Raw genomic sequence first — 23,910 nt, 5'->3', positions numbered from 1 at the left:
AAGCAGAATCTTGAAAAAAAACATCCAAATGATTTTCAAAAAATTGAAATAGAAAAAAATTATGAAGGAGAAAACATGCGCCTGCCGAGCGACTCAAGTGAGCAACGAAAAAATGCGCTTCAAGTACGCCTTTATATACAATTTTCGAAATGTGAATGAATTGCAAAAAAAAAAATTTCCGCTATTTCAAAGAAACTAAAATACGCAGCCTACTTTGACTTCTTTTTTCAATTATGGTGCGTATTTTGAAAAGAAATGCAAATTTTCTATGCTACAGTGATGAAAAATACTTTTTAACAAGGCACATTAAACAGGTAGTCTCAGTAGAGCAAAAACAACATTTGCGTGTATTTTGTTGTTGCTTCTGGTATCGAAAGTGTCAAAAACTGTTCTGAATTTTTTCTTCTAAATCAAAGCGTGCCATGTGAAATACAAAAAATTATAAAAAATAAAAAATTAAAATTGGAAAAAATAAAAATTTATGCAACGTTCTTTCCTAGTAAATTTGTTTGCTTCTCGAAGCATTGATCCATCCTTTGCAAGGCCCAGTAATCAGCGGTCGTGCTGCCGAGTTGGGCGAACGTTCCAAAAGCTGCTATTCAATCGCTTGTTTTGTATGGAAAAAGGTTTCACATGCAAATGGATTTTAACAATTCAGAATTTTTGTGAGAAAAAATTAAAAATATTTGACATTTTCGAGACCAAATAATTTGAAAATAAATCAAATCAGCTGCTCTACTGATACTACCTGTTCAATGTACCTTGCTTTTTAATAATACAATGCGTGCGTTGCCAATGTGGCGTCTTCTATTCAAAATCACAGAGTTAACTTGGATGTCTGTGTCACAGAGAAGAATTTCTATCTGGCGGGGCCTTTATTTATAATAGAAAGGGCTGAAATGTGAATATTAGTTATGTTTCCAAACGGTACATTAACGGTGGAATAGCGTTTCGTCATACAAAAACTGGCATGCTAGTATATTGTACAGAGAGTCCTTGTCAGTCATTTCCTTCCATACGAATTATGTTCGACGATTTTTTTTTTATATGGAAAGAATGAGCAACATCTTCAACAAAAAAATTGCTGAAAAATCAACGGTAACTCCCTGCTATTTTAAACTCCACTGTTTCCTTTTTGTTTCAGGTCCGAAAGACCCAACCAAATCTGAAAATCAAATTTCGATTCGAGTTAGTGCCGAAATTTGATTTTGAGTTCGCGGCATTGGATAGCGAATGTGCTTCGCTCGTTTAAATTGTATTATGGAGAAAACAGCTGATTTGTGGAAGGGCTAATGGACGGTCGTACCTAAACGTATAATTGATACTCTTTAAAATATCGCATTGGCTATTGGCATTTCGCTGTTTTATTTATTATAATATATATATGTATATATTTTTTTTTTGAAATAATGCTGGTAGTGCCCCCAAGATTTAGATTTGTAATAGGACTTGAACACTCGTCTAGTTTCGTTCCTTAGTTTTGAGAAGTCACTATTTCATATAAATGGATACGACTTCGTTGATCCCTGATTACAAGCAGGGCCTTGGTTTTGAACTATTGTCTCAACGATTCTCCGATTTGCTTCCATCCTCAATTCACGGTACAACGAGAAAACATATCCAAAAAATAAACTACGTTTAGCATTTTTTAGGTTTTTTATTTGCATTTCTACTCAAGTTTTTGATGCATGTATGCACGTAGTTTTACAAATTACTATTTTTTAATTTAAATATACAAATTTCTCAAAGACATTTCGAGGGTATTTTTCTTTTCTAGAAAACTTTTATTAAAACTTTGTTTTATTCACATTTAGGTACTAAGCAATTTTTAGGGTAAATAAGGCAATTTGGGGAAATGGTACTAAATAATCAGCCTCATTGCGAGAGTCGTGTCGTACGCAAGTCGTTTTTTGAGAGTCGAATCGTATCGAAAATTGCATGTCATTGCCTAAAATTTCGACTCGACTAGTTTATTAAAACGGAAAAATTTGGCAGCACTGCATAGCTTTCGACGATTTTCGTCGTTTACTTATTTCAGCACGACAGTGGACAATTGCAATGTTGTCGAGTCGTACAGTTTAGCCTAATTTACGACTTACGCAAAGCGGCTTAATAAAAGGGTTTACCCCATTTAACTGAAAAAGGCTCGTCAAGCTCGAACGACTTGAAACGAGTACTTAAGGTATTTCGATTTTACCAAAGTTAATGGGTTTACTTAGTAATGAATGGGAATTATTGGGATGAATTTAGATTTGCAATTTTTATTTTATTTTTTTTTCTTATGTTATAAGGTATCAGCACTTTATAGGATGTATAAAAATGTCGCACATGCAAAATTTTAGCGCAGGATGTCCTTAATAATAATGTGGGTCCTATTAAAATATATGTGTTCCTTTGAACTGCAAACTACTTCGACAATGCGGAAACTTTTAAGGTGGATTTGGGTGCCTTGTACCAGATTAATTTTCGTTCATTATCAGGGAATAATTTTCTTTTTTTTCCTTTTCTTTTCATTCCTTAAATACTAGATATTCATGTTAATATGTATGTATGTATGTATGTATGTACATGAGGGTGTTCGTTAAAATATCAACATCTAAATTTTGTATGAAGCAAAATTTCAAACAAATATTTAGGGTTGCGACCTATCAGGGTTTGAAAAAATTTATATTAAAAAATGACAATTAGTCGACAACACTTTGCCTTGAAATCTGATAAATTTAAAATATTATTTAAACTTACCTATTTAAAAAAATTCAAACTCGCTGATTTATAGCTGGTTGAAGTCAAAATTGTGTCGAAGTGTTGGCGATTTTTTTAAATTCATTTTTTTTTTCAAACCGTGGTAGTTACCCCTAAACTTTTTTTTAAATTGTGAAAGTTTTATGGTTGTCCCTATTTTGTATCTAGATCAAAATAAAGTGATACACCATGATGTTGATATTTTTAAGAACCATCCTAATGTGTATTATATGCAATTACGTATAGTCGATATTTGGAAACTTTATAGGTATAGTATATGTATATCTATCACTTAACTTTTAGAATACTAAGTGAAATAAGCGTTTCTAAAAATATGTATGTAGTATCGTATGTATGTACATTTTTCGTATATGTGTTCATATTTAGTATTAATTTAGATTCAGTGAATATGTATGGATATATTAATGCTTTTTTTACACTGTGTAATTTATGTGTAATTAAGTTTATATGAACTACTCGTAAAATCTATGTATACACATATGTACTACTTTTATTATATAAAAGATGCAAAATCCTTGTTTGACATGGTCACAGTTCTTGTAATGTAAATGTAAGTTAGTAGGTTGTATTCGTTCAACATATACATACATAAGTTTAATAAGTAAGTGTTTGGCATATCTGTAGCTTTTGTGGCCCATCACAAGTCTCCATGTTTTCAATTAGACGACTTTTACACCATTCAAGTATTGAATTCAATTATGCTTATGCCATTTTTGCTATTTGCTGTTTAAAGAACCAAAAACTTGAATTCAACAAAATTGAAGCGTGCAAAAGCAAATAGAACACCAAAAAGAGAATGAACTAGATTTGCTTTCAAGCACTTTAATCATGTAAATCGGGTGTAAGAGTTGCGATTATCAGAAATCTACTGGAGTGCACAGCATTGGGGGTAATATAAAGCTGATGCCAGATAAAACGCTTGCTTCGCTTTTCGTAGCGCGCACTGCTAACCACTACACCACAGCGGTAATTTTTAACAATAAATTGCACAAACAATTTAAAAAAGTGTACTCCTTTTTTTTATGTTTGTACTGCTTTTTTTTCTATCGAGAATAGAAATGTACTGCTTTCTCCATTTCAGAATCTGGCAACCCTAGTTCATTGTGGCATATCTTTTGCGTCTGACGCTTTGCTGGCAAAGTTATAAATGTACAAAAATATAATAACATATACACATTAGACTGCATCACTTCGACCAAAATATTTTCGAAAAATATTAAGATTTACGTGTGCTGGAACGATTGGAAAATACCTCCAAAAATGGAGTTTCTTATGAATAAAAATTGTTTGTTAAAGTGTTTTTTGGAAAAATCCCCTCAGATGACAAAGCAGTTTAAGCTTTAAAAATCTGCAAGGGGAAAGAAAGGGTGAGAAAATTCCTTTCCAATGATACCCCATAAGTCAAAATCCGTAAAGTTTATGCTGAGTTATTCAAGTTTTTTTAAACCAGTCTTTGAAAGAAGTTCAAACAGCATAAAAAATCTCGCTATTGCGAGTCCGTTGAAATTTTTTGTAATACTCTTATGCAAATTTTATAAGCTTAAACTGTCATCTAAAGTGATTTTTTGAAAAAAAACTAAAGAACCGTTTTTATTCACAAAAAACTAAAATTTTGGAGGTTTTTTCAAATCGGTCCAGCTCACGTAAATCTTAGTATTTTTACGAAATATTTCGGCTATAGTCTTAAAATATAATAGATTTTATAATTCCGGTGGAAAAACAGTACGGATTTTTTTTTTGTATGGGGAGTGATGCAGCCTAATGTAGATACATACCTATATGGACATTAAATTAATTCTGTAGAAAACCAAATTTTTAAATCAAAGCGAAACATGTGTGTTTAAAAAAAAAGAGAAAAAAAATAAAAGTTTAAACAGATTTATGTACATACATATATTTAATTTTTTTATTATACTGTATAAAATTGCTGTTAAATGAAACACAAATTAAACATTTAACTTAAAAGCCTAAGGTAGATCTAAGAAGATTGCATGAAAAAATTAGAAATGCGTAAAGCACGTTGAATGTACACCTTAACTCATTAATACAGTTTAGAAAACTATTTTTAGGATTATCGAAAACTACTTCTGCTATACATATGTATAAAATACACGCTTATATGCACATAAAATTTTTCGCTTAACTGCTTCACAGCTACTTTACTAAGTGCGCCTAATCTATTACAATTGCTACTTAATTGCGAAATGTTTTTATATACTATTTATTAAAAAAAAAATCTCAATGCTTTATCAATTCCTTCCATGCTCCGGTGGTAGCTTACCGAAGGCTCCTCAAGAATTCACCACCGGTCGCGCATGATGTGTATGCTGATGTTGCTGTTGCTGCTGCTGCTGTTGTGGCGGTAAGTGATGATGATGCGCTGCACTACTGGCGCTGGTGGCAGCTGCCGAATGCACTGCATGCTGCTGCCGCTGTTCCTGTTGCTGCTGTTTTTGCCCTGGTGCTTGCCGCAACACCGGATTGCGTAATACCAACTCCGAATCCTCTGATATAATCGGCAATGAGTTAGCCCAATGATAGTTAATCAAATGGCTGATACTATCAAAAATGCGATCCTTCGTACGCACTACACCTTCCGGATCGATAAGTAGTAAATGCTTGGGTGTTTTTACCTCCAAACCGGTGAGCACATACTGGCCATGTTTACCCTGAGATTCACGTACCAAAAAATCGCCATCATTTTTAAGCATACTCTCTGAAATCTGACGACTAATGCCCGTATGGAACCACAATTCGGTGTTGAGTTGTGAACGTTGCACTTCAGCGGAGAGGGAAAATGGTTCTGGTGGAAGAAAAAAAAGGAATTAGTTTACTGTGCTCCTATTTTATATTTGCTAAGATATACTTACGCATATCGAAGACATCACGCACGGGCGCTTGTGGCAACGCACATGCGCCCTCTGTATCGGCCATTGGATCGAAGTTGCTGAGGTTCACATTGGCCGAACTTTGATCGGGTGGTGGACTATTCAAATCAATCAGATTACTGCTAAGACGATCACGCGGTTTTTTCAAATTTAGCTGCCCGATTTTGTGTTGAGGTAATTGTGACTGCCTGCTTTGCTGTTGTTGTTGCTGCTGATGTTGTAACAACAATTGCTTCTGCAACTCTGGCGGTAAATCGTTTTCGCTCAGCAAGTCTGGCGGTAATTTGTCGGGCAAATCATTATAGTAGTCTTTGCTATTCTCTACGGGTGTGTTGAGATTTAGAACGGCTTGATTTCTTGGGAAAAAACAAATAAAATGTGAATATTAATAAAATAAAACTAAATTTGGAATACTAGGTACTTAGTAGTCACTAGAAGTGTTGTTGTACATACAAACGGTGGCGGGAACAAAATGTTAACATGTTGTGGCTATTTTGCTTTTGTGCTCACTATCAAAAAAAAAAAAACATGAAAACCAAAATCTCATTTTATGTATAAAAAATCAACGAATTTCAGCAAATGCTTATCAAAATTACTAACTTTTTATTCATAATTTAAAAAATCTAGGTATACAGTTTTGTAGCGTATTCAATTTTAGAGAAATAAAGTGCAAGTTCGAAGTAGCTAGGACTTACCGTTGATTTTTGGCAATTCTTTTTGATGACGGTGTCACGCAATTTGTTCCATACATGAACACCGTCCGTGCAAAAATTGCCAAAAACTAATGGTACGTCCTAGCTACATCAAACTTCCACTTTATTGAATTTAATGGGCTACAAATCTGCATACCTAGCGTTTTTAACTTCTGAATAAAAAGTTAGAAATTTTGATGAACATTTGCTGAATTCGTTTTATTTTTATCAGTCTTGTACGAAGTTCGAAATTTTGACTTACTGGTTTTTGTAAGAAAGAGAGCTTTACTTAAATTTAATGGGCTGCAAAACTGCATACCTAGATTTTTTTAATTCTGAATGAAAAGTTAGAAATCTGGATAAACACTTGTTTAAATTCGTTATATTTTTATTCTGATTAAAAAGTTTGAAATTTTGGTAAAAGTTGGTCGAACTTTCCAAGTTTTTAACGAAAGTTGCTTATATGGTTTTTGCTACCTAACCATACTTTCGGAAAAAATAATAAAAACACAATAAAATAACAAAAGAAAAATAGCCAAAACTTTATAAAAAAATTTTGTGTACCTATTTTTTTTCCCGCCATTCTAGGTAAACTAGTTTCCGCTTATACTCTTTAAAGAAACTGTATAAGCGGAAGCTACTGTGTTCCTATTTTCCTCCACTTCACTTTAACTACGCAATATTTTCTACTCACTTCAAATGTTTGATTGCATTAAAGCGCAGCATAAATGCTTTACCGATTGTCAATATTAAGTCTTCACTCTGTCCGCCAATGCACTCGAGCACGTAGCAAGCACGCCACTCGTCCTCATTCTTGGCGATGTATGCCAGAAAGTCCAAAGTGTCCTGTAAGTAGAAAGCACGAAATTAAATTCAAGTAGAAAAAATGCTACATATATACTTATCTGCTTCTTTTGTACTTCTTTCGATTTATAAAACTTACCGAATCCCCGCCGGATGCAAAGGAAATGTGTGGCATATTGTGACTGGCTATGCGTTGGCCCGTCTCCGCGTTCACCAAATCCAGTGCTCGACTAGATACGTTGATTATGACATTTGTGCCGGCATTCTGCATGTGCGGCCGATCAGAGATGAAGTGCAGTATTTTCTTGTCCACACGTCGTTTGCCAACGGATTTGAGGCCAGCAGCCTCGCACACGCGATTGATGCATTCGCTGATGAAATTATTTTTCAAAACAAAATTTGTTAACATTAGAAATTTAACGTATCGTTATTTATTATTTTCTATGCGTACGTATGTATGCACGTATACCGCAGCCGCTGTGGCTGAGTGGTTAGAGGTGCGTGCTACCACTCCGTAGGGCCAGGGTTCCATCCCTAATCCGAGCAACATCCAAATTAGAAAAAAAAACTGTTTCTGACAGCGGACGCCCCACGGCAGGCAATGTCAAACCTCCGACGCCAAGTCCACACCGCGTAGAATTTAACAGGGGTCGCTTAAAGCGGCAAAACTCCTTCCGCCGCCAGCCAGAGTCAACTTGGTAAGCTATGCCGATGATTGCACAATAATGGCGACGGGTTCAAACAACGACAGCCTTTGCGAGAAGATATTCGGCAATTTCACCGATCTATCAAATTTCTTCGCTTCACTGCAAGGAACCTCAACATCTCCGTCGCGAAATCTACCGCCACACTCTTCACCACATCGACCAAGGAGATCAGTTTCGAACTAGATCTCTTCGTCGATACTGACAACCACCCCAAAATCTTGGCAGTCACAGCCTGTTTTCCTTCTCCGTATACGCCTCAGCCGCCTGCAAACAAACTGCGAACTAGAACAAAGTCAGCAGCAGCATTTGGGTAGCCGACAAAGAGACCCTGTTTGCAACCTATAAGGCAATCGGCCGGCCAGCGGCAACTATGCAGTGCAAGTGTGGTCGGCAGGAACGAGCGACACACAGTGGTGAAAACTGCAAAACATGCCAGAACGTTGCTCTACAGGCTGCCACCTCATGTCATCTGCACCTGCATCTCCTCGATGCCTCCCAGTCATTGCTGATCGAGGTATTCACCCAGTTTCCGATGGTTGCTTCGATGGCCGAAAGTGGGTGTGCTAAAACTGGTTGCGGACCGAGGAATGCCAAATGCTCAGATGTCTCATTACCAGGTCGCGCTGAGTTATCTGCCACCCAAAGTAAAGCAAGCTCGTTATGTTTGCCAACATAATTTAGTCGAGTTAGAGGGCTGGCCAATGTCTTAAGTGCAGCTTGGTTGTCACTGCAGACACGTAAACTCCTTCACCCTCCACCTATGTTCCATTACTAAGTGCATGGCTTGGAGGATTGCAATTACCTCAGCCTGGAAGACCGAAGCATATACTCCAACAGAAAAGTGAAACTTATCCCCATTAACTTCGAAAAAGACCCCAGATCACGACCCAGAGTCACTTTTGGAGCCATCAGTGAAGATTCGACAATGTGTGAGTCCGGTCTCAGTGATGGAATTAAACCAGCATTCAGTCTCAGGGAATTCAACATTATATAACCTCAACAAAGGTAATGGTGGCGTACTATCCTATAGCATTGAAAATACGCAAGTGCTTAAATCTCTGCCGCCAGCGATTTCCGTTGCGCCCCACTCAGTGTTATACCAATATCCGGTTCTTTTTAGTCAGCAGGTGGTCTTTAAGGCTTTCCCACGTATCAAAACACAAAGTGATGGTAAGTGCAGCTATGCGTCAAGAGCACTATATATACGGTGACCATAAATATGGATTCAAAATGAAGGACAATTTTTCAAAAATATGCCTACATATATTTACGTAGTACAAAAATATCGAAAGAGTATTTATGATTCTAAATTCTTAATACATTTTAAACTTTAAAAACGAATCACGTTTTCTTCATCGATATTAATCTTTTTTTACATGAATATTTATAAATGTATAATAAAATATATTATATTTACAATAGTTTACACGAAAAGTAAAAATCTTTAAAAGATTATTTTATAGGCAAATTTTAAGTCATTCAAAACGAAAACAAGACCCTTTTTTTTGGTTTTTTGGTACTTTTCGCAGTTATTTGTCAAAAATCGACGTCATGAATCGACGTAAAGGACGAGTTACAAAGGTATTTATGTGCCCTTTACAAAAATATATAATTTGTGCAGATTGCGCTTCATAGCATCTACATTTCTAATCCGATTTTCATTATCTTTGGCTCAAAATTTACTGTAATGATATATATCCTTCATCAAATTTTTAAACTAATGAAAAAAATAATCAAATAAAACTGCGTATTTGATTGAAACTCTCACTTTTTTGGACTTTTACGACAAAATCCAAATGGTCGCCTGTAGCACTAATAATTTTCATTGAAGTCGCCACAAGTTATATATTTTGGTAAGAGGCACATCAATACCCTTCGAGCTTTAAGTCGCTTACATTGATTGTGAGATTTTTTCATGAGATATTGAAGAAAAGCTACGAAAAGTACCAAAAAACACTTTTTTGAAAAAATCCATCCATTGTCCGATAATTTTAAAATAACGAATAAATTGCGGGACAAATGCAGGACACTTGGAAAAAAATCAGTACATTTTCAGGTTTTTTAGGTTTGAAAAACTACGCAGGACCGACCTTTGAAAAACAGTACGGTCCTGCAAAAAACAGAACGGATGGTCACCGTAACTATATACCACTAAAAAAATTTAAGTTAAATAAAGAGGCTATCAAGGAACCAATTGGGTTCTTTACTATCGAAACCAGATACATTTTCGTGGACCCCTCTTTCAACTCATGGATCCCATTTATTTTTCACGCCAACGTAGACCCCGTCGAGCCTCCCGTGGACCCCTGCGGGTCTACCTGGACCACTTTGAGAAGCACTGCACTAGACAAACATGGTGTTTCTAATTGATACCAGCCAACAAGAAGGAGCAATGACTTGTGGTTTGTACCGCCATCTCAAAAAGCGCCACACAGCCCTGTTTATGAGTACAGATTGCAATGAAAACTTAATTTCATAAAATACTTTCTAATCAATTTTCAATTGTTCGCGCAACATTGATTACGAAATTTGTGAAATACTCAGGTCAAATAAAGCATTACAACTGTACCGTATTGCATGATTTTCCCAAGCGCATAGAAAGCAGGGAAATCTATCTGTACATCCGACTTAATTTCTCACTTCTTCCAACTCAAAACCGAGTTTGTCACTGATATCCACATTGTCATATCATTTTACGTAACTCACCAACCACTTCAAAGCTAGATGAACATTTCGCTCACCGAGCACGACTTGTTCAGCAGCCGTAAAATACAAATCCAAGCCCACGAAATCCTATTACACCTTAAGCTGGGCTGGAGTTTAACCCAAAAGATATGCGAAAAAACCTCAGCCACCTCCCACCCCCCAACTCCTGGACTAACCGCACATTTATATGGCTGCAAGACCTACAACTTTGCATAAACCCAAATACATACTGAAGTAGGTACATACGTAAGTTTTTTTTTACTTACCGCGCAACTTTGGTTCTCGTTTCAAAGTTCAGCAATTTCATTGAAGTTTTCACCTCCACGCAGCCGGTGTACTGGAAGAGAAAAAAAAGAATAAAGTAGTGAAAAGCAGCAAATGACGGTACAAGTGGCTTGCGGTTAGAGTTCTGGCACAAAAATAGAATAAAGCAAACAAAAAAAAACTAGGTGGCAAGGTAATGTGGTGGCACACAGTGGGTCAGATAGAGGCTAGGCGTCTCAAAAATCTGTAACTTTTTTAAAATGTACTGCAGATTTATGAAACTTTTGCAAATGGTATCACAAATATACATATAAGCTTTTTATATAAAAGTTGAAAGTAGCATGTTTTTCGAATGTATTGGAATCTCTTTATATAGGTAAGTAACGCGTGACCTATCAGACAAAATTTTGTATGGCCATGTGCGGATAGTTTTGAGTGTTGCTTTACGAAATTTACTTGAACTCTTATGGCCCGCAAGGGCTCATGAAGTTTCAGTCAGTATTTTATAAAAATCTAAAAAAAAAAATATTTTCACAACTTCATTCCATGGTTAAGCTATAAAAAGTATAATAGAATAATATATGCTTGAAAATGTTATCGTCTGCACTCTCAACAAAAAAAAAAAAACAGTTATAATAATATTAAACCACCACGAAAACCACCTAAGAGATTTTGATATTTTTTTTTTATTCTGAAGGGTTATCATTTGGAAAAGTTTTGGGGGGGAAATTTTGGAGCAATGGAAGGTTTTCGGAAATTTCGGTCATTTCCCTAAAATTAAATTTTCTCAGTAGAAATCAAAAAGAAAGAAAGACTGACTGAGGTTTCATAGAATTTAATTTCTTAATGTCTACTGAAGTATAAATTTCTAATTTAAGCTTTTCTATTTTTTTGCACCGGTTACCTGTTACATATCTATTACAAAAACAGACTTTTTGAAAACCGATTTTAAAATTTTTTGGTCTGCCACCAGTTAAAACTCCACTCAAAAATTAGAAAACAAAATATTTTTGTACCGATAATAGGTTATTTTTTCCAAAACTCCATTTTTTGAAACAAATTTTTTAATTTTAATTTTATTTTTGCTAGCAAATGCAAGTTAACCAAATTTAGAAAAATTATATATTGTGGAAAATCGTAAAATGCATTCAATTTTTTTTTTTTGAATCGGTTAATTACCAAAGAGAATAAGTGAGATTTTTTCGATATGATAATTTTGATGCAGTTCGGTTGGTTTGAGAAAGTTCTGTTGAAGTGCACACAAATTTTCCATACCAGAAAATTTCTGACTTAATCCCTTTAGAAATTAATGCCGGGTGGCCGAATTCGGGCAACATTTTTTAATTCAACACGACAGCGCCAGACAGCGCTACCAGTTGAAACTCTCCTCAAAAATAAGAAAAACAAATTTTTTGAGCTTTAAAATTTTTTTATTTTTTACTAGGCAACCCTGATTTAACTTCACGTTTTTTTTTCAAAAGTGCAGGTCACGATAATTTTCAAATATATATGTAATACATATAGGTATGTTACCAATAGCGTAAAGAATAAAGATCCTTCTTTTGGAAACGGAATTTTTTGCAGATACAATTTTTTTTTTTTAACTTTGAGTTTATTTTTATAAAGGAATTCGAGTTAAAAATATGAAATTTTTACTGAAATCAATAAATTGCATATTCTTATAATTTTCGCAGAAAAAATCATGCTTTTGGAGAATATAATTTTGAGACGCTGAGAGCACTGCTGATCCACTGTGGGGCGGCGCGCAGTAAAAACGAAATACATGGAAAATGCAGAGCTTGAGGAGCAGGTGGGCAATGAGTACATATGGTATGAACGTATGCGTTAAAATGCAACGTAAGCAAAAAGAAGAAACAAGAAAAAAACATTTTACTACGCGCTTATAATGAAAATCAACAGTGGCAGCGGTAAAGGTAGGCGAGCACTTGGGCGTTAAGCTGAATGAATGTTCCAATGAAAGTGCGCATACAGAAGAAAGTGGAGGATGAGAATGGACGCTTTAGCGTAGCGACGACATTGGCATTGGCTTTGGAAAATACGCCAACCGCCAACAGGCAGAAGCCGCCGATGAGTGGTTGTAGTAGAGCTGTAGGCGCGCATGTGTATATCTTTGAGTGTTCAGAAGCCAACGGAAGTAGCGGAAGTAAAATAAATACTTGGCAAGAAGGAAGTAACTCTTGAAAACGAAAAAAAGAAATGAAAAGAATGCTGCAGCACCGCCAACGTCATCTTTTACTCGAGAAGCAATGAAACTCCAGCATTCCTGCTCTACCACTGCTTAATACTCGAAGCAGGCAATGTCATTCATCAAGCGGAGGCAACGTGCATTGAACTACTATGAGCAAAAAACAAATAAAAAATGCGTGCAAGTACGAGTACAATAGTTAGTACAGCACGAAAAAGGAAGCAGGAAATGCATAAAGCAAATGCCACAACGGTTAAGACCGCATGCCGCGCAGCCCGACAGGACGTCATTGTCCGATTATGATTACTCGTTCGCTCCAACGGCGACAGGAAGACTATGATGTGGCGCGCGCAATGCAAGAAATCCGAAAATATTCACTACAGTGGCATGCCATGTAATTTAATACTACAGTGCATGTACATACATACACATGTAGTGGGTACTCACCCGCACATTGAACGAAACACCCTGCTCCATGATCAGCTCATCGGGATATGCGCAACCATCGCTGGCAACGCCTCCATTGGCCTCACAGCCATTGCGTGGCATTTTTTGTGTCCTTTGATGCGGATACAGTTATGTGTTTTATAATATGTATGTATGTATGTATTGTTGTATGTAAATTTATAATATTCAGTCGATTCTGCTGTGCAATTTTACATCAGCGGTTGGCATTTATGAGGATGCTGAAAGGAAGTGTAGAAAAGGAGAGCATTAATTATAAACTGCGACGGACGTATGTACATACACATATGATGAAATACATAAATACTTGTTTTAAGAAAAGGTTATCATCTTTTAATTTGATTTTCTACAAAAACCAATAAACAAATACGTCGTTAATATGAGTCCTTTGAGAACAAGAATGGAAAAACAAAACGGTATTCTTTAAGTTAAATCAAAATCACCGATCCGACAATAGTCTCAACAAAGAAGTTTCTATATTTATTGCAAAACAGGCTTTTGCCTTCAGCTTTCGTCTTGGAGATGATATCTACATTATAGCTGATAGCCAGACGTCTATAAAAGACATAACAAACAGGCTCCAACCTCCATTGTAGCCATGACATGTCGAAAGCCAGTAGTTCGAAACGCCCTATCTCAGAAAACTTTTAAAGAACGCCCTGTTGCAGAATTTAATCGAAGAACGCTTTATCTCAGCATATTTTCATTTGAGATGGAATGTTTTTGAACTGAATTCTGATATATAGCGTTTATGACCCGTGCGGTTATTAATTTGTGAGTATATTTCCTTGTCATACCCACGGATATTCTTTCGTATGGCAGTGCATATACAAATTTCAGGGTTTCTTCGGTTTGGCGTCGACTTGCGAAAGTGAAGGTTGTCTCAGTAGATTTTTGTCGACTGCGGCCGGTTTTATTGCCATTTACGCGGGTCGATTTTGGTTATACGACAATATTGGACTAGGAAATCGAACCAAGCAAAGGCAGCTTTGCGGCTCCTAAAGTACAGAGATAACTGTCGATTTGACAGTTTCTAGCCTTAATTATACATACATGTGTAGGCATGAAGTACCGGCATACAATAGACTCGGCAGTAGCCTCGATTATGATTAGTAGATACGCAAATTTTCAATTAAAAAAATGCGCAATGATATTTTCCACACAGTTTATTTACAATTTCTAATTTGAAATTCAGATGGCATAAATAGCAATTCCGCTCAATGCCCGGAAAATAATATCCGTCTGGAATAATAAGTTTTATTTTCACATTTATGGATAGATAGATGCATATGTATATGTACATTACGGTGTCTCAACAAAAAAAAGTTATGTACTATTTTTTTCAACGAAATTATAAAATTTATTATATTTAAAGACCTGTCGCCGATCGATTTGAAAGTACCTCAAAAAATGTCATTAGCTTGATGCCGTTGATAAAATAATCTGAGTAAGTTTTTGGAAAAAAAGTATTTTTAAAAACTAATTTAATTTTTAAAACTCTTTTTTGCGGTATTTTCAAATCAGTGCAGCCCACGCAAATCTTAATATTTTTTCCGAAATTTTTTGGCGGCTGTCTTATAATATAATAAGTGTTATAATTCCGATGGAAAAAACAGCATCAATTTTCTTTAAGGAGAGTGGTGCACCCTAATATATGTACATACATATTTATGTACATTAACAAAGGTAGACAATAACAGCAAAGATAACTGCAAAAAATATGATTGTTTTAGGCGCGTGTGCCATGTAAAGCGAAACTTCTGGGTTTGAAGAAGCAGGTTCTTGTTAAATATTTGATGTTTGTTACAGATGGGCGCCCAACCATTAAGTGAAACCCTAGCCAACAACAGCCACGCATATACAGTGACACATGCGTCACGTCGACAAGCTTAAACAAGTGTAACCAAACCGAAAGGATTGAAAAAGAGACAAATAGCAAAAGCTGGTGTTTACAAAAACAAAAAAACAAAGTTCTACACACATTTATGAACAGTGTTGAACATTAATTATTGTATAATTAATTAATTAAAAATCCACAGTCGGCTGAATGTGACTGCAGCATAAACATTCCTACTTCTACCATTTACCCATAACAATGACGGTCAACAATGACCGAGGCTGTTAACTAAAGACTGGCGCGCTATTTAGGCCGGAAAAACAAACACGAATCGCTGTGAAAACAATGAATGAATGGCGATGCAACGACGAGAACGCCCTCAACTGTTGACAGTTCAAACAAAGGGCGCAAAAAAAAAAGCTAAAGTAAAGCAAAAGAACTTTGCGTTAATTAAAACACCACCCTATAGGCTGGCGGATTTCAATTTTTAATTTTGCAACAGCGACCCCTGCAATTACTCACACTTATCCATGAGTCCATGAGCTGCAGCAATGTTGAACGTTGGACGTGTATGTACTCATTGGAATTTCTTCGGAAATCTTTGGCATGGATGTGGCGCAATTATCGGAAGTGTCGGCCTTTCTGATTGTGTGTGGGTTTTTTTTTTTTGGCTGATATGCGCATATTAAGAGCAGACTACCAGTTGGTACTTTATTTTCATTAAAAAAGTATTTTTTTAATTCGCTCTGGTCAATAACAGCTATTAAAAAATTTTGATAAACAAACTGGAGCTTTTATGTTCTGACGTTTACAGCGACTGAATGAGTACTCAATTATCTCAGAAACAGAAAAACGAAAATTTGAGCTATCGAAACCTGTGTGGATGATTTATTCTTTACAGGTCCGCCGATCGAATGCTTTGACCACCGAGTTTCGCTGTTTTTTTTTATCAATATTTCGTATTTGTCGACTATGAAGTTGACTCTTCATTCATGGGTGATCTATACAGATCTATCTAGGCTTTTGATTTTAATAAAAAAAAAACACCCTAAACCGAACTGGATGTCGAAATCTTTAATGTTACCGGAAAGAACAATCTCTGATATTCACTTTTTTTTAAATAATTTCATTCAAATATTGGCCGCCTATACGCTGTCGGTGGTCCATTCGGAAGGTCCAATTTTCAATTACTCTTTCCAGCATTGCTACCGCGAATTATGCGAGTAATGTTGGCTTCCAAGTTTTGAATCATAGCTGGCTTACCGGTGAAGACTCTTGACTTCACAGAACTCTAAACAAAATAATCCAGAGATGTCATATAACACGATCGAAATGCAAAAACTTTTCTCACAGAATGCTGATTTTCGTAATACAGCTGAATAATTTGGGGACGTTGTTGGGGTGTGAGCCTTTATATGATGAATTGTCAAACAATACTGAATAAAAATAGTATGTACAGTGTAATTTTTCGTTATGAAAAATCGTTGCAAAATACATCATACTCCTACCCTGTCGCATATATCAACAACGAAAATAAGATTTTAGAAAATACCCCTGTAGTGTATGTTTGAAGTAGTTCAAAAATCTTGTTAATTTTAGAGATTTTTTTTTTTGCTTGCAGTGTACCTGACTTTTAATTTTTTTGTACAAAAATTTATAAAAATAAATTGTCAAAACTTGTAAGAAACCGTGTCCCTAATATGTAATGTGTGTGGTACTGTTATGTACACTTGTGTCCACACAAATCTTACCACCCAGTTAAAAAAAAAATAGAATTTGGTAGAATTTTGTAAATTAATAAAAAAAAATATTATAATCATTTCAATTTCAATTCCGTCCCGCCCATCCGGAGATTCAATATTTAAGTCGCGAACCCGGCCATCCCGACGTTTTTCAGAATTGTCCCTTGGCTCCCGAAATCTATCACTAAGTGTGGGGCATTTGGGGCCGAAATCTATCACTAAGTTTAATGCACAAAAATTTGGGGCATTTGGGGCCGATTGTTATTTTTCTTACTTCTTCTTCCTTTTCGTGTCAATAAAACATAAAAGTGCGTATTTAAGGAAGATTTTCTGAATTTACGGAGGTGGTGGGTTTTATCGGCAGTGTCGGGAAAGGATTTTGGTCCTGCCCCGCCCGCAAGTTTTTAAAGACCTTCCCGATACCGCCCATCCCGCCCATTTTTAAATCATCACCGTGGGTCCTGCGGGTGCCGATATCCCTCGCCTAACTCTAGTCTGAACCATGGCATCTAAATTAACCCTAAATTAGATTTTGCTTTACAACTTTTGTGCTACTGGGAAAAAGTAACAGCAGGTTCTTATGTTTTTGGGTTTGGTGAGTACGAACATAGAACATGATTTTAAAAAATCTTAAATCAAAGAATTAAAATCGATTCAATTCGCTTGAAGCCTTTTCCTCTGAGGTTCTTGGGCCGCTTATTACGTATCTGAGGTCAGGTTAGAAAAACTTGAAACGTTTTCCACGGTCGTTTTTGGGGTTGGTAATTAAGAATCTGAAGTCAGGTTGGAAAAAATCAAAATGGCGGGCAAACCAAATGCAAACTGGCAACCTAAAAATTAAAATTGATTTGATCTGCTTGAAGCGTTTTCCTCGGGGGTTTTTGGGGCAGTTGATTACAAATCTGTGGTGAGGTTGGAAAACTTCAAATTCTCTGAGGCCTGTCTTTGCCACTTGAATCTTATACAGACCTACAGGTTTTTAAACATACCAAGCTATACCAAGCTCGTAGAAATGAAAAATAGATAACAGAGGGCAACATACGATAAAAAGATGTGTAATTACAATATATTAAGTTTGCAAATATAGAAGATTACAGATATTATATATGCATGTACATTGGCTGAAAAAAGCTTTTTTCGACTTAAGGCAGAAATTCTATTAACTATCTGATCCAAAATCAGCGAAATGAAATATTTTTGTTAGGCTTCAGCAAGCGCCAAGCAAGTCAATATTAATTGAAGTCTCGTTATATTGGTTTTGTTATCACATGTGCCATCAAAGTGCTCCCATTGGGCACTAAATACTCAATAAAACAAAAAAAAAAAAAAAAAACAACTTAATTCTTTTTGGGAAGCGGCACATAGTGTTGTCATCACTCAGCCATTTATTTGTGTTTTTACTTATGTATGTAAAAATGTTGCTTCATATTTTTTGGTAACTTTTATGACATTGCAACAACACAGAATGATGCATCACTAATTGTAAAAAAGCTCTGCGTAATCTCCTTCAATTGAATGCTTATTGTGAACGAGGGCTGCTTGATAATTACGCGAAGTAATAATAAGAAAAAACTGCAATTTGGTTTATTTGTGTTTAGTATTTTTATTTTCAATCTATTTTGTTTCTTCTAAGCTTGCCAAAATTGGTCAACCTTTACCGGAAATAGTTTAGATATGAAACAATTCGCTAAAAATACTGGATTCTTAATATCTCCTGCAGATGTCACTAACTCTTACACTTTTGGTTGCAAATTAGCAATAATTCACAACAAATCACTGTGTCACCGAAAATCAGCGTGAAATCAATGACGAATACTTATGCAATAGGGCTTCCCTCATTACGAGTTCTTGTGAGTTTTTTTTTTCTCCGAACACAATAAAAAATAAGCTTAATCATAAATTAAATAAAAAAATTAACTGTCCGCAAAAAAAAACGATTCATTATTCAAATACTTTGCATAGTTTTAAAGCACAGTGTTTACATTTGCCGGCGTCTAGGCCTTTTGTGAGTCAACACACGATTCACTCAACACGTTTTTGCAGATTTCATTAAAAGTGGCGCGGCAAAAACAAAACATGGAGAAATACAGAAAAACATTGTACGTAATAAAAGTGCTATGAACAACAAAATGTGTTAAGGTAATTAAAATTTGGTGGAAACATGCCCAAGAAGAATTTTTCATTATCCGGGGAGTTCTTGGAAAATATGTATGTACAAGGGATGTTTCAGCGTTTTCCGATCCCGGGATTTTCGGGATGTCGTTATCACAATCCCAGGATCCCGGGATTAGTCCCGGAATTTAGATATTCATTGCTTTTCAACAACTTAAATCGAAAAACTTGCTTCTATATTGTTTGAGGAGCTCTCCTACCATAAAATAAATAGGGTTTGAAACCTACTGTTTTTAATTTAAAGTGGCGTTTTTATTTTTTCTCTCTGATGTAGAAAGTAGAATAAAAATATGGGTACCAAATGCGAGGGGAAATTTCTTTAGAATTTTTTGGATTCACAAGGACGAGTAGGTAATTTTTTAAGTTGATAAAGTTAAAAGGACGAAATTCGAGGATGTTATCGATTTTATATATATACATAAGTTCTTAACATATACTATTTTCAAAAACAAATCTTGCGAAATTTCAATGATAAAATTTTAAAAATACATTTTCAATTCTTACTCGTGCTCTTTGAAGATATTAAGCGTTACGTTTGGTCCGTAGTTACTCATTACGGCACAAAATAAAATATTTCAAGGAAGTCATGCAATCGCATATTTCTCCGTTTCTTTACTACAAATGCAATTCAATGCAATTTTAATTGTGTAATTGAGCACATGCAGTTATTGAACAATTGAATCAGCAAATAATTGCATTACAATTAGAGTATAAGCAAAAACCAATGAAAACCTTGCAAGTACAAATGAAATATTAGGCGCAAAAAACTCAAAACAAAACGCAATTAGTCAAGGGAAGAGAAAGTGAATATATGCGAATTGAACAAAAAGAGTATAAACATAGGTATCTATATATTTTTTTAGACAATGAAAAGTCATAAGTATAGCGAAATATTTCGCCATAAACACCCACACAATTTTAGCAGAAAACGATGCACACAATTAAATAGCTCATCAACAAAAAAACACTTCTTCTGGCAGACAAGTATTTATTAAACTCATAAATAGTCAGCATGTCATGGCGGCATTTCCATACACGCAACACCACAACTAACGTCAACAGTCATCCTCATCGGCCATCGCCCATCGCTCATTGCCCGATGACATTCTGCTTCTCATACTTTCTCACAAACCGCTTGTTTATGTAAATGCCATGAACTGTGCAATAGTGCGCGACAGACGCAGTCAACATAACATGACATGGAATGGAATGAGTCATACCAACGGTAATCAGACGTACGAGTATATGAGTGGTGGGTGACCAAACAGCAACAAGTAATCGCATTTTATCACACCAATACTAAGAATAAATGATATTCTAACTGCAATTTAACATATTTATGAATTACATACTTCTATACATGTTTGCCATCCAAAAAATTTTACGGTTAGTCTCCTAAAAAGCTAGTCCAGGATTAGTCTCCATTGGATGCAAATCGGCATTAATTTGTCGCAAGTAACCTTAAAAGAGAATAATGGACATCAATCAGTCCCCATCATCAAAGATGGAAAAGGAAGTTGGTCAATTCAGAGGAACTGCGAATTAGGAAATCATAACTACAGTGCCTTTCCAGTAGAGACCTTTGTCATAGAGAAGTCTGACAATCAATACAGAGCAATGAAAGCGTTAGAACCCAAAGTTCTTAAGTCAAGACGTGTTCGGAAATGACGCTCATCACTAGCACTCTGCTGGGTTCTTGGACATATGTATGTAGCAGTATAGGATGTAAGGAAATAGCCGATAAGGTGGCATTTTGGAAATGCAGATCATAACTCCCTACAACCACCTACTTGTGATCTACCCTATTCCGAAAGTAGGTTTTTGTGCTTAAAACTACTGCCTTCTTCTTACAAGGTCAAATGGCATAAAAAGTTTGAATTCTTTGAAATACCCTTGCGATGAACTATAGGAATAATGCACACAGGAGAGTTAACTCACATGTGTCAGTTAACTATAGATTTCCAGTACAAATATTGTTAATTAACTGTCGAGTGTGAATTAACTGTGGGTCAATTCACTGCTGGGTTTACATTTATATGTGTATGAGTGTTGCTTTGACTTGGGGTCTTGTCAGTTTAATGACACAAAATAAATAATAGTAAACTAATAGCGACAAATATTAAAAGCATGAAAAAAAGAACTTGCATTTATACATACATACATATGTATGTACAAGTATATGAAGTGATGTATATGAGGTGAAGGCAAGGACGTAAGAGCCAGTACTAACAACTTGCAAGCACATTTGCGCTTTTATTGTAAAACGATTTACGAACTTTTATTGGCGTTTTACGCTATTTCAGCAAAATGCGCGTTAACCGCTTACCATGTGAAGAGGGCCTTAAAAGTACGTTTATAATATATGTAGAGATTATCCTCATTTTCGAGCTTAACTCGCCCTAATCTATAATTAAGAAAACAGATTAGCCATAAAAAATTCCTCCCTCGTTAATTTTATAATTGCATAAAATAATCTTAGAATAATCCGATAGTTTTTCGGTGTCGATTATATTTGCGAAGGAGAGGAGAAATGTCAAATTTGAAAGGAATAAAGTTTGTAAATTGCTTAATTTAGTAGAAATAATTGATCACAGTGCTATAGAGAAGAAATTTACAATTGCTTGAGTTGTTCGAAAATCAACCACAACAAATTTGACAGCTAATAATCTGATATTTGACTGTGTAAACGGGGAGATTAATGCATGAGCTTTGATTGAGATTATATTTATAGGTAAACGCACATTAAATGTGAATCGATAACTAATGTTTTAAATCTCATTCCATGTGAAAACTCCGAGATTGTCATTTGTCAGCTAAAGCTGTTATAGATAGGTATTACATATACCTGCACATAGGTTCATAATGTAAAAGTTATTCAACCAACCAAATTCTGAAATAGGGCGTTCTTGAAAAGTTTTTTGAGATAGGGTGTTTTCGAACTGGCTCCCGAGATAGGTCGATCTTCCTCTCAGCAGTCGAAATAACATACATATCGTCACTTGCAATTCAAAAAAAGGTAACAAACATCATTGCTGAAATGCAAAAAGTCATAACTAATAAAATATTCAAAATTCACTTACATGAGGGATTGATTTATATGAGGGATTCCATCGAATTAAAACACCCATATGTAATTTTATGAAACAAAAATAAAAATATTAGTCACGACGTTTTCAATTTGATGTTGTTACGTCTTTTTGCATTTCAAATGACGATATATTAGGCAACTGCTGGGCAAATGAAGTGGCAATGAAGGGTCCTCCTTTTCCCGCCCTCAGTACGTGTGGGGAATACCCGCGAACTCTGGCTGAAAAATAACTTTATCGAGCAGATAAATGGAAGATGGTCTGCAGAATATAATGGCATGACAGATGTGGCCCTTATTAAATAAGGGAAGATCAAGTGCTCTCCACCGATTGTTGCGGTCACTCTTCGAAGTGTAATCGGCGTTATTAAAGCCCAATGCTTGATGAGACGCACGTCAACAGCATGGGTCAAAATTATTTACATCTTAGCTGCCGCGAGGTAGATGAATCAAGAAATTGGCGAACACGCGTCGATATTCGTTTCATCACTACTTTTTTGAGTGTCTGACTGAACGGACTACCGCTTGGATCTACGGTTTTGTAACCTTCATCAGAGCGACGAATTCGTTTCAATGATGGCTGAAAGCAGTCCTGATAACCTAACCGAGGGGATAACACCGCGATTGACTGTTAATGGTATGTAAGACAAAAGATGTCATTATGGAAAAAAGAAAGGGAAGGAAGGGAAAGGAAATAAACAGATCGAAGGTGCATCCCCAATAAAGTGCATTCAACCTTACATTTAAGCCTATAGTAGAATACACAAAGCTGCACCGCTCTTTCCAAGCTGATTTAATCGTCACAATCGAATATGGTCGTTAAATATATTTTTTACGACTTTTGATAGCTACCTAATAGGATGAAAGTAAAAAGAAACTATTATTTTGCGCAAGCACTTTTCGCCGTTCCTGAAGAAAGTATCAACATACACTATTTTATGAGCATAAGCTTCCTGGGAACTCATAGCGCGTACGTGTCAAAGTCAGATTTACATATAAGTAAATAGATAAAGTAAATGAGTGCCGCACAGTGTGGAAATTGAACTTTTCCCATGACAAATTCTAATAACTCGAGAACGAGAACAGCTAGCGAAAAAAATGCAATAGCGTTCAAAGGCTTTTGAGGTGAGAATTCAGGAAAGATTGGATGAAAAAATTTCCTTGACCTTCCAAATGACCTTCAAAGAAGGGAATTTTTAATTGTTCCTCTTTTTTTTACTTGAAAATTGTGAATTTTTGTGAAGTGAATTTTTTTTTTAAGTTTTAACCACACATTTTTGCTGCTCTTGCGTCAAGGAATCCATTTCCACGGTCGCAGGAACCGAAAAATGAATTTAAAATTTTTTCAATTAATTCATTACATGCTGTTTTAAGGTAAAAAAAAGACAAAAAATCAAAATTTTCACCTTTAAAGGGCATTTTGAAGGTAAAGGTGATTCTTTATTCAATTTTACCTTCAAAATGACCTTCAAAAGTAAAATTTTTTATTTTTTTGCATTTTTTGGCCTAAAAAATGGTTGTAATAGCTCTTAAAAATTGGTCAAGGTAATTTGTTTAATTCAACGAAACTATTTTTCCT

General features: G+C 35.6%; 1 protein-coding gene across 2 annotated transcripts; it reads right to left on the bottom strand.

Annotated features, from left to right (window-relative positions):
• Window positions 1-4,464: 4,464 nt before the first annotated feature.
• Window positions 4,465-13,710, bottom strand: LOC118744647 (SHC-transforming protein 1). Of its 2 annotated transcripts, XM_036477794.1 has the most exons (6): window positions 13,478-13,710; window positions 10,827-10,897; window positions 7,287-7,518; window positions 7,038-7,189; window positions 5,634-6,007; window positions 4,465-5,566 (listed from the first exon to the last, which is right to left on the bottom strand). In XM_036477794.1, exons 1-6 carry the CDS (start codon window positions 13,577-13,579, stop codon window positions 5,055-5,057), a joined length of 1,443 nt encoding a protein of 480 aa, XP_036333687.1. In that variant the 5' UTR covers window positions 13,580-13,710; the 3' UTR covers window positions 4,465-5,054. The 2 variants fall into 2 exon arrangements, with proteins under 2 accessions (XP_036333687.1, XP_036333688.1); XM_036477795.1 differs by lacking the exon at window positions 10,827-10,897 and having other exon boundaries at window positions 13,478-13,536.
• Window positions 13,711-23,910: the final 10,200 nt, after the last annotated feature.

This window comes from Rhagoletis pomonella, unplaced genomic scaffold, assembly GCF_013731165.1.
Source record: "Rhagoletis pomonella isolate Grant_MI unplaced genomic scaffold, Rhpom_1.0 Rhpom_scaffold_00008, whole genome shotgun sequence".
In the NCBI taxonomy this organism is placed as follows: domain Eukaryota; kingdom Metazoa; phylum Arthropoda; class Insecta; order Diptera; family Tephritidae; genus Rhagoletis; species Rhagoletis pomonella.
The sequence above is the reverse complement of the archived record's forward strand: the minus strand, read 5'-3'. Positions and strand labels throughout refer to the sequence as shown.